This window comes from Apium graveolens, chromosome 6, assembly GCF_009905375.1.
Source record: "Apium graveolens cultivar Ventura chromosome 6, ASM990537v1, whole genome shotgun sequence".
NCBI classification, from domain to species: Eukaryota; Viridiplantae; Streptophyta; class Magnoliopsida; order Apiales; family Apiaceae; genus Apium; species Apium graveolens.
The window spans coordinates 228,333,049-228,345,114 of record NC_133652.1 but is presented as its reverse complement, the minus strand read 5'-3'; the positions used below and the strand labels follow the sequence as shown (position 1 = coordinate 228,345,114).

Genomic DNA, 12,066 nt, shown 5'->3' with positions numbered 1-12,066 from the left:
AAGCACAACCAATACTAGATATCATACAATCATCACACACTAAGATATTAAACAACTAACTAAAGAATTCCATAGCAAATCCGTTACGACCCAATGATCACGATTAGCCTATGATTGAACTCATCGTCACCGTGGGTTCATATGAAAACATGATAATAACACACGAGAATAATTAATAAAACTACTTATATTAAACCAGAGTATATCACAAGAGTAAATAGGTTCAAAGCAAAGAAAACTAGCATCCACTGATACAACGAATAAAAAATCACAAGAAACTATGCTTCCTCTTCGTTGCGATGTGCTAAAACGGTCATCTTCCTTATCTCCTCGCTCCTCGATTAATACCATGATTCAACACACGTGAAACGTCTCTGAAAACTACTTATATAGAAGCCCCACAAAACCCAGCCATCTAAGAAGTCAGAAGTCCAGCAGAACAAGAACTCTAAAAATCAGATTTTAATTTCGCACCCCTGAGCGGCCGCCCAGCAATCCTGAGCGGGCGCCCAGCTTCCTGAGCGGCCGCTCAGCCAGGCTGAGCGGGCGCCCAGCACCTTTCTGGAAAATTCATTATTTTGCTCCCGTTCTTCGCTGCATTATGTTCCTAACTTCCCACTTGCAATACCAAGCACCCACTAAGGCTTATTCTTGATGAAATCTCTCCACAAATACAAGTAATACCCTGAAATGCACAAACACTAGAAAAATGCATCAAATACACAAAATACTTGATTTCAAGACATCAATTCAAGCTATTAAAAAACGTTCTAAGTGGTATAAAATGCCACTTATCAATCGACATGTGACATCTCTACACAACAAAAGAGATCTCGATAAAAAACCTCATAGTTCAGAATACAGATAACTTGAAATTCCAAGATTATCAGTCAACAAACAATTCTATCACTGAATTGGAAAGCCTACAAATGCAGCTTGAAAAGATCAAGGTCCAAGATGAACTGGAGACCTGGTAGATTATGCACAGAATATGCTAACACTAGAAATGGAAATAGACAAAGTAGCTTTAGAAAATGTGTTAGTCTATTTTATTGCAAGTTATGTAAACTGTGCATGTTGATCTATAAAGCATGTCACGGTTCTTTTGTTTAGTTATAATAAACAGATCTAGAAAATCTTGTATTCTCTCAAGAGAAGTAGTCGGGTTCTTATTTTCAAGAACACAGATTTTTAGCAAGATAAATTTGTTCTAATATATATCAAGTGAGTTTTTGATAATATGTTTGTGTGTTAGCATTTAGTATTTTATCACTGTAAGTTCATACAACTATTTTGTTCCATAAGTCAATAACCATCACAATTTATTCAAAATCAAGAAAACACATTCATCATCCTCTGTGTTGCATTTCATACCTAACACAAAGCATTTCCTGTATAGGTATCAACATTTAAAAGACCCAGACCACCATTTTTTCCAGCCATTCTAGCTTGAGAAGTACCATTGTAGATTATATTGATGATCTCAGAAGAATTTCTCTTTGATGCTAGTGTCTTGCTTCTCCATAACACTATTTTTCTTCTCATTAAGCGATAGATTTGACTTATCAGCTTTTGAAGCATTTCTAGGTTCATCTTTATCAGAGTTTGAGTCTTCTTTGGAATTGGATGATCAACTTTTATTTCTTAATCAGTCTTGTCTTCAACATGAGTAGTATCAGTGGTTGAGATTGGTTGAGCTTCAGAAATGATTTCTTTAATTTCCTTAACTTGAACAATGTTAGAGGGTTGATTTTATACTTTCATAAGCTTTTACAAGAAATTCTTTAACTTGAGCTCTGTCAGTGGTTGAATTATCAGAATTTGTACTTGATGTCTCCAGATTAAGTTTTGAAGGTTCGCCAACCTTTTTCTTTCCCATATACCTCCCTTCAGCATTAAGAATTGCTTGAGACCTTGGAATAGGTCTTTCAGCATCAGAAGATTGACTGGCATCCTTGATTACAATTCCACCCCTGGGATTTTCATTTATGAAAAACCATCAGAATTAGTTTTTGCAGCATCAACTTTTAGCAATTTGAATTTTTCTTCAAGCTGTCTGATCTGCTCAATATCAGCATCTAAACATTCTATTTCAAACATTCTTAATCTACTTCAGCATCAAATGCTAGAAGCTTTGAATCTTTATAGTATAGAGTTGCATTACTTCCTTTATATTTCAAAGTCTGTAAGAACTGACTAGCTTCATCACCAGCTTCTATCTGCATATTAGCCTGGTCTTCATCAGCATTTGTGACTGTCAGATTTTGTCTTTCAGTAGTTGTAGTCACTGTTATAGTCAATTATTTTGTTAGCATAGTCTTAGAGACTTGCTGTCTTCCTCTTCCTCTTCCGGCACTTCTCACTCCACCTCTTCTAGATTGGTTAGTGGTTCTAGAAACACCAGTAGATCTAACTGAATTTTCACCTGAACTTCTGGGTGTTTTGCCTCCCTTATTTCCTCCATCAGGAGCATCATCATGTCATCAGTATTTGACTTGCGCTACTTGCATTTAGATTTTGATATAATCTCCCCCTTTTTTGCATCATCACCAATCAAGAGAGAATCTGTCATTTTTAAGAACTCTTGTACCTCATCTAATTGACCGGAGAAATTTAAATAAATATTGAATGACCAATTTTAAATTTTGAATGATAACTAGTGTATCTTATGTTCGTAACATATTCACAGTTTTGAAACAATTTAAAATTTGTATAATTTAATCATTTCGAACGAGATAACAAATTATTTAAAAAAAATGGAGTCGAATTTGAATTGAATGGAGAATAACATTAAGAGAAAGAAATAAAAATAACAGTAAACGGTTGGTTTGAATATTAACTATAGAAAAAGCTGTCGGCGCTAAATTGCCTGATTGACAAAATATATGCACTAATGCACAATCGGTTACAACTTGGTTGTCACTTGTCAGCAGTGAGCACTGTATTGCCTGATTGACATGTCCCTGAATTTTGTGCCTTTAAATCTCCAACTCCAACTCAACTCCAACTTTAAATTCCAAATGTTTACGGATATTGTTATATCCTAGTAGTACTTACATGTATGATGTATATGTATCTCATCTTTCTTTTTTTAAATGCTGCTCGCAACTACTCATTTAGTCCCACACAATTGTTATTGTTTCTGAGAGATAATTTAGCGCGTATTTTAAGATAAATATAAAGTATAGTTTTATAATTTTTAGTAAAATTTCCTTCTTCCGAATAAAAATATAATGTTTAAACTTTTATCCAGAAAAAATTTTTAAAAATAGTTATCAAACTATACTTCTTATTTATCTTAAAATACGTGTTGTACACTCTTTTAAAAATAATAACAATAGGGAGAGACGGAGAGAGTACTTAATCTACATACTTGCAACCGGAGAGTGTGTGATGTTACCCACCATGTTGAGTGACACGCAGGGCTGATCCACGGGTACCTGCACCCACCACACACATTTAAATAACATCACTACTACTCTGTAGTATACATTTAAGGAGACACAAGCTGCATCTTCCTCCGTCCTAAAAATATGGGTGTTGACCCTAAATGTCACTTGAGAATTGAAAATAATCATAAATGTCATTTCAAAACGGTACATCGTGTATTGTTTATGTAAAACACATAAAACGGAACTTCGTGTAACGTTTTGACATTTTGAATTTCTTTTTATGCGCAAAACGGTAGATAAAGTTCCATTTTGGTACAAAACGCTATGATGTACCGTTTTAAGCCAAAACGCTACTTCAACCACCATTTTGCACATTATAAAAAAATTAAAAAAAAATTTAAAGTACCAAAACGGCACACTATGTACCGTTTTATATTAAAAATACAAAACAGAAGACGAAGTACCGTTATGAAGTGACATTTTGGGCCATTATTTTTAAAAGTGACCTTTCTCATTTGTGTTGAACACGTTTGTCAATACACACTTTTGATTATTAATATCTTTAATTTGATATTATTATTAAATATAAAAACTCCATTGTATTAAAATACTCATAAATACGAATTCAATAAAATCACTCATGACTATATTTAGTAAATTAATAGTCAATCGCTTAGGATGAATCGTGTCAAAAGTCAATATAAGAAACTTATTATGGGACGGAGGGGTATTATAAATTGTTTGTTGCCGGTTTTTCTGGTCTAACTTCTGACATTTCTACCGTACTTTCCTTTTCAATTACCCTTTTCTAGGTCCATCAAATCTATCCCCACTGTACTGCGCAACTTATACAGGGTCATATACAAGCAATGCAAGTAAAATTAATTAAGTATTACTCCCTCCGTTGCGGAGTTTAAGAAAAATAATAAAATAGTGGAGTAAAGTTAAAAAAATGAGTAAAATAGTGAGACCGATTAATATTATATATATAAAGTGGGTATAGTGGAGAGAAATAGTGGATGTAGTTATTTTAAAAATTATAAAATCTTACCAATTTTGAAAAATTTTGAAATGTAAATAATTGGAAGGGACATCCAAAAAAAAGGAAAGTGTAAACAAATGGGAGGGACGGAGGGAGAGGGAGTAGTTATAAAGAAATTAGGATATATCATGCATAAGTTTGTAAATTTAACCAAGTGTCGCACATATTGTAAATTTATTTGTTAGTAGGATCATGCTCGAAAATCAGATAACTGAAAATTCCATAACGTAACGTAGAAAAAAGGTGTTGAGCATGAGTAGTATTTTGAGAAAGTTAAAGCTATGGTGTTCCTACAATGTATGTGTGTAATATGAGCAGCATTTGTTGTTTTGACTTACAAAGTGGCCAGCTTTAAGAATCCAGTAGAAGCGTAAATTTCTGTAGGATTTTGTGAAACCCTTTGTAACTGATTCATCCCCACAGTACAATGGAGTTCTGTCCATGCTCAAGAAACTTTGTATGCCTTCCCACCTGTTAGTCAAGTCAAGAGGGGGCAGTGATGAAATATAGAATTATAATATAATAAGTCATTTGTTATGCGCGACTTGTGCAGGTCTTGTTCAGCCAACCCACTCAGTTGAACAGCACACACGTCTCGATTTAATATTATTCATAGTTGCGAGAGTGATGGGATGGGATAGGGGTGCAACTTACTTTAGCTTTTCTATCCATGCTTCAGTTCCTTTGGTTGAACAAATCACATCAAGCTACAATTTCCCAACCCAAACTCTGTATTATCATCACAAGTTGTAGTACACTAATAACTCCACTTATTTCAATACAAGTGTACATTGTCAATTTCTGTATTAAACCATATAGAAACAAGGATGTATGTTCCTTCGTATAAATTCCTATATTTCTATTTCTAGCGTGATAGTGTCACACAATTAAAATACTCCCCTTCCCAAAATATAAATCCACTTGTATTTTAAGATAAATAAAAAAGATAGATTCATGAAATATTTTTCAAATTTTATTTTCTCAGAAATATATATATATATAAATATATGTTATATTTTAATTCAAAAAAAAATATATACGGAACTATGATTTTTATATATTTTGAAATACGTCTAAAAATTAAAAAAACTTATTTTGGGACGGGAAATATGATACAATTCGTGACATTAATTGTATATTCGGCAAATGAGGTTAATGTCAAACAAGATGCCCGGAGTTTAAGCAATGCACGGGCTGATTAACTATTTGAACCCTTGTAATTTAGTTTTTAAGTTATCTCTGTCAGTTTTGATCAAAAATTCAAATTTGAATTATCAATTAATTCAAACTCTAATCCAAATTTCAGATGAATTCCAATATGTCTATCCAAACTACCTTTTATATATTATAATAGGCAAATATCATATTAAACTCTTTATTCTTAAATTTAATGTTTAAACATGAATAACTAATATATCATACTAATGAATTAATTAAATCAAAAATAATTTCTTTAACTACACTTAAAAACATTAAACTTATAGACTTAATTAGCTAAAAACATATTCATTTTATTAATTAACATCTAAAATATTATTAATATTAATTAATAATCACAAATAAATTTTAAATCTTATAAACTAACATTATAAAAGTAATAAAATTATTATTTATATTAAAATAAATCTGGATCTCTAAATTTGAATAAGTACTACTATTTACTAATCCCTCTGTCCCAAAATGTTGTTCCAATTTTGACTTTTTGTACTGTTCATGATAAAGAATTGACTACTAATTTACGTCTAATCTATAAAATCAAACATGATAAGCGATTCACTACTAATTTATGTCTAATCTATAAGATCAAATATAGTCATGAATGATCAAACATATGTGATTTTGTTGGATTCGTATTTATAAGTATTTTAATATAATAAAATTTTATATTTAATATTAATACGAAATTAAAGATATTAACAATAAAAAAAGTGTGCATTAGCAAACGTGAACATGGAACGTACGTTTCTAAGAACAGGGGAAGTAATTCAAAATTTCATTTGAATTACGGTTTGAGGGAATTTGAGATACATTTTTTAATCACTATTCGTGATTCCTGCTGAGAGGGTTCATTTTTATGGGATAACTGAAAATATGACACATAACGCCACTTTTTCTGGGATTCTGCCAATATTACTCAGTGGCGTTCTCGGGTAATTTTCTTCTTTTTTTTTTACATTTTTTTCTTTTCCTCCCCGTTTCTGACTTGTGTTTTTTTATTTTGCTAGGAAAAAAATTTATGTGAAGGGCATATTTTGAACTCTTATATTAAATTAAGAAAAAAAATATTTTGGTTTCATTTTTTGTTGTTGGGTAGTTATGTAAACCTATTTTTAGTGTATATTTTTTATTTTAATTAAAAAGTTGTATGTATATGACTTTTGTTGTTACAAAAAGGATGTCATGCCAGGCGATTGTGCATTTGTTAGGTGAGTCCATATTTTGGAAGGCTCATATTTAATTTACAAAATATTATTTTTGTTTCATTTTTTTTGTTGGATAGTTATGTAAACCTATTTTAGTGTATAATTTTTATTTTTATTTTAAATATTTTTTTATGGTTTTAGTTACTTTGAAAAAGATATCATGGGGGAATATTTTTTTTTCTTTACGAAGTCTCATAATCAAGAAATATAAAAGTGTAGTTCTACGTAATATATGAAAATTGTATTTGTTTGATATAGACTTACATTTAGTGTGGTGTGAGCATTAAAAATAAAATTATTTAAAAAAAAACTATAAAATATTATTTTAGAGTTTGAGTTTTATAATTTCATTTTTGCACGTGCTAAAATGTATGTATAATATATTTATTTCATTTATCCTATTATACTATTATAATAGCTAATAATTTATATAACAAACACAATAGATAACTAATTAAGAAATTGAACTATAAATATGTATTCTTAAATGATATAAAATATTAATAAATTTATTTTTAATAAATTTTATAGTTTTTTTTATGCAACCGCGACCACACAAAAATAATATTTTGTAAAATTAAATATGAGCATTCCAAAACATGCACTCACGTAATAAATGCACATTCGCTTCGCATGACACCTTTTTTTACCAACAAAAGTCATATATACACAAATTTAAATTAAAATAAAAAATATACACTAAAAATAGGTTTACTTTTTTCCTAGCAAAACAAAAAAACACAAGTCAAAACGGGGAAGAAAAGTAAAAAAAAGAAAATTACCTGGAAACGCCACTTCTTCTAGATAATATTGACAGAACCACATAAAAAATGACATTTTATGCCATATTTGTTAATTTATATTCAGCTATCCCATAAAAATAAAAAATTCATTCAAGTGTCCCATAAAAAGGACGGAGCCCTAGCTCACGGGAACCATATATTTGGCATCTAGGATCTTGCTTTTTCGAAAATATAATCTACAAAAAAGGAAGGGTCACATGGGCGGTTTTGAAAGGTGGGCAAACAATAATGATCAAACCATACTCACTAATCTAATGCTAGCGTTTGTCCCTTGCTATAGTTAACTTTTAAGTCAAGGGGAATGCGTTGAGAATGAGATCCTTACTTGTCCACTGTATATTGTCACATTCACTCCTTTTGCCAACAGCTCATCCACCTGTATACACAAGTTCATTATTTCCAGATAATAACCCCCTCGTTAACCACAAGCTACTTTTTTTCTATAGATGCGTTAGCTCCGTGGAAACTTTACCTCACTGATCCTTGGTTTCATGAAATCTCCTGCAAGACCTGAAAATACAAGATCTGATTGACCTCCCCATCTGCAAACAGAGTTGAGGATTGGGGAATTTGATGAGCATTAAAAAAAAATCTTCCACGTGTTTTAGAACAAAGGCAAAATGAACTTACTGCACATCTTTTGGTATTATCATAAGCTTTTTTCTAAGAATCTCATTCATCAAAGTGTCTAGATCACCATCACCACCCGGCAAAGCCCTTGAAGAATCCAGATATCTTGAGTATCGCTTCAACATAATTTTATTCTGAGATAGCTCAGCTGCTGTTGCAGACACCGGATCCATTCCAGAATCCAAGAGAAAATTGTAAAAGTCCTAAAATGTGCAATCAAATTCAGCTGAATTGCATGAAAAAAAGATTATACTGTGATAGATACAGGACTACTAGAGTACTATACCACAGAATTACTAGAGGATATAATAACATTCTCAAGTTCACTCCATGAATTTGTTGCAGCTTCATATTTTCCTTCCTCGATTTGCTGCTTGATTATCTTCGTAACACTGTTTACAAAATCTTTCATCACACAAGGTATATTACTGGACACCAAATTACACAAACCGATAGTAATTAAATTTATGAATCGATAAATTCTCACCTGTTTGATTTATCTACACCATTTTTATCAAGCCTTGAGACATCATTAAGCAGAGGAGCCCATGAAAACTGCATTTACCAAATGACATAATGAGTCTTCAAATGGAATAAAACAACAAGTACTGACAATTTAAGGAAATGCACCAACCACAAAATCTTCCGGTGAGATCCAACTATCTCCCAATGCAATTCCTACATATCATAGATGAATGATAAACAAATTTCAATCTACAAGTGTAAGATATATCTTTGAAAATATATCGAGTTTACCTCCAAGTTTGAGTTTCAATTTTCCGTCTTCAATAGCCTTTAGAGCTGATAATCCAAGAGTGACAGCATATTTTCCTCCATAAGATTCTGCTACTATATACAAAGGGCTCTTTTGAAGGACTTGGTCGCGGTTGAAAACTGAAATTAGCAATGTAGTTAAATCCGCAGCAGCCTCTTCATCGGTTTTCACAAATAAACTCTTGTCCTCCACAAAGCTATATCCAGTCCCAACTGGATTATCCTACATTTGATCATATCGGAAGAACTAAGACAAAAAACAAAAACAAATAACCGATACCAATATCACGTAACTCCTATAATTTGAGAGCATTGCATACCACAAACAAGAGATCAGCCTTTTGCAACCATGTCGAGTTTCTTGGCTTCAGAAAAGTATCCAATGGGCCAACCTCCTCAAAGTTTCCTATTCCAACTCCGGAGGCACCCTGTTCACATATAACACGCCCAAGACTTCAACATTTGTACATAAACAAATGACAACATGTTCATTATATACTAATACTGTGATACGAAACAGTCTGAGTGTAGATTATCATGGTAAAACATGTTAAATATTTGAACTTTGACATTAATAAAAGATCACAACTTACAGGTCCACCCTGCAACCACAGAATCACTGGCCATGGCTTATTTGGATCTTGAGTCCTCTGTGGACTTCTATAATACCACCAGAACATGTGAGCTTCTGTTTTTCCACACATTTCAAAACCAAAAAATCCAAGATCAAACCCTTTTTAACAAATCTATAACCACAACCACAACCACATCACTGCAAAATAACCAAATAAATACATGCAAAATATACACATGTGTGTTTCTTACTAGGCCTGACTTCAACATATCCCCATTGTTCTGATCCATCCGGGGTTCTTCTGGCAGCCATGACTCCATTATTGACAAGTAGAACAAATAACACGACCGAGCATAGCACAACAAAATGAGACTTTTCCATGTTACAATATCTAAATACAACAAAAGCCCACCTCACATAATAAATTCTACGAGCTCTATCTACTTCCAATACATATATGGAGTCGGAAAGAAGGGTGTTGCTGTGTGTTTTTATATAAAGTATTTTTCGGAAAAATATCAAGTTGCCCCTTGTTTCGTTCAAAAGTATCAAGTAACCCCTACTTTCCAATCTGACTCAAGTTTGACACCTATTACATCATATTGTTCAAGCCGTTAGAGTCAACTCTTTTTTCTGATCAAAATGGACGGTAATCGTTAAGTCGACCGTTAATTTGTGACATGGCGCCCTGTGTACAAGCTGACATGTAAAAAAGCATTCAAAATAATAAAAAAAACAAGACTCAAAATATATAAAATTTAGAATAAACGTGAGTAAGTTTTTTTGTCTGAAATAGGGGAGAAGTGAAATGGCGCCAAAACCCTAACGGCAAGGCAACGCGACTGAAGAGGCGATCGAGTGCAAGATCAAGGAAGATAAAGGTATATGTGATCGTATCTTCATTTCTTATCATCGGACAAGGTATGTATTCTACTTATTGTTCGTCTTTTATTGTGTTCGAGAAAAAGGGGTTGTCTGAATTTGGTTTGTTGAATTTTGATTTGTTGAACATGGGTTATGTCTATATTTTGTTCGCCTGATTTTATTGTCTTGATTTCTATATTTTAATCGAAGGTAATTTTAATTGCTTACACAGAATGTCATCTAGGGTTTCGATTCAGTTGCATCATCATGAGAAATTTAGTGCAAATGCGTTTAAGGGTAAACCTGGGTATTCTGGGGGAAGGGTTGACATAATTGAAAATGTTGACACAGATAAGATGACCATATTTGATCTTGAAGACTATGCTCTGAAATATAATTATGATAAAACTGATTTTATGTATTTTCTTTATGATGGTCATAGCTTCAACAAAGGAATAAGGTTATTATATGATGATAATTATGTTATGAATATGATTGACCTGTGTTTGCCATATAAGAAAATTAAATTGTATGTGGATCACCAAAAGGTTACTGGTGAAATGCTAGTAAATAAGGAGGATGAGATGGGGGGTAGTGTGTCAAATCCAGGTGAGCACATGTTGGAGGATGATGAATGGAGTTTCGGGGATATTGATGTGAATAATGATGAAGATGTGGATGGGGATATTGATGGGGAGACTGAGGGTGAGATTGATGGAGAAAGTTAGGACATAGATGATTCTGATTATGAGGATGAGGAAGGGGGTCAAAGTGAGCCTGATGAGGAACTTGTTACAGCTAGGAAAGCAAAACAGTTGAAAGGTGTTGACAGTGAAGATAGTGAGTTTTATGAGAGTGAGTATAATAGTGATAAACTGAGATCAGAGGATTCATCTAGTGATGATGAGAACTTGAAAATGGGTTATGTTGGAATTCCTCCAGGAAGAAAGAGGAAGAAGAAAGATAAGTTCTATAATGACAAATTTAGTGAGACTCATAAGTGGAAGGTTGGCTTGAAATTTGGTTGTATGGATGAGTTTAGAAAAGCTGTGAGAGAGAGTATGGTATTAAGGAGAGGGGAGCTGTACATTTTATAACAAATGACAGGAATAGGGTCCAAGTGGGATGTGAGAAAGGTTGCAGATTCTATCTCTGGTGCAGCCAGATAAATGATGAAGGCACTGTTCAAATTAAGACTTGCCTGGATGATCATTTATGCACTAAGCCCTACCATAACAGGTTGGTGACAGTGAAGTACTTGGAGTCACTGTATGGTGATAGGATCAGGTCTAACCCTCAATGGAAAGTCAAAGATATGATTGCCACAATTAGGGAAGACTTGGAAATTGATGTCCCCAGAATTAAATGTTCAAGGGTTAGGAAGGCTGCTTTAGAGGGTGTTTTGACAAGCTTGAAGGATCACTACTCTAGAGTGTGAGATTTTGGATTTGAAATCCTTAAAAACAATCCCAAAAACAGAGTTGAAATCATGACAAGCAGAGTAACTGATGAATATGTGAATAAGTTCAAGAGAATCTATATTTTCTATAATGCACTGAAAGAG

The 12,066-nt window shown here is 32.8% G+C and overlaps 1 protein-coding gene across 1 annotated transcript; it reads right to left on the bottom strand.

The window, feature by feature from the left end:
• Positions 1-2,810: 2,810 nt before the first annotated feature.
• Positions 2,811-10,156, bottom strand: LOC141666802 (serine carboxypeptidase-like 51). Its single transcript, XM_074473002.1, has 13 exons — positions 9,890-10,156; positions 9,658-9,752; positions 9,385-9,492; positions 9,047-9,287; positions 8,925-8,968; positions 8,778-8,845; positions 8,577-8,682; positions 8,291-8,493; positions 8,133-8,202; positions 7,986-8,036; positions 5,089-5,141; positions 4,773-4,905; positions 2,811-3,440 (listed from the first exon to the last, which is right to left on the bottom strand). The coding sequence occupies exons 1-13, from the start codon at positions 10,017-10,019 to the stop codon at positions 3,366-3,368; spliced, it is 1,377 nt and encodes a 458-aa protein (XP_074329103.1). The 5' UTR covers positions 10,020-10,156; the 3' UTR covers positions 2,811-3,365.
• Positions 10,157-12,066: the final 1,910 nt, after the last annotated feature.

Bases quoted from the DNA above. Each gene is read 5' to 3' on its own strand.
- LOC141666802 (XM_074473002.1), bottom strand. From the start codon at position 10,019: ATGGAAAAGTCTCATTTTGTTGTGCTATGCTCGGTCGTGTTATTTGTT. The intron at 9,753-9,889 runs GTAAGAAACACA...GTGGAAAAACAG, and splicing joins ATATGTTGAAGTCAGGCCTA to AAGCTCACATGTTCTGGTGG. The intron at 4,906-5,088 runs GTAAGTTGCACC...CTTGACTAACAG, and splicing joins GCATGGATAGAAAAGCTAAA to GTGGGAAGGCATACAAAGTT.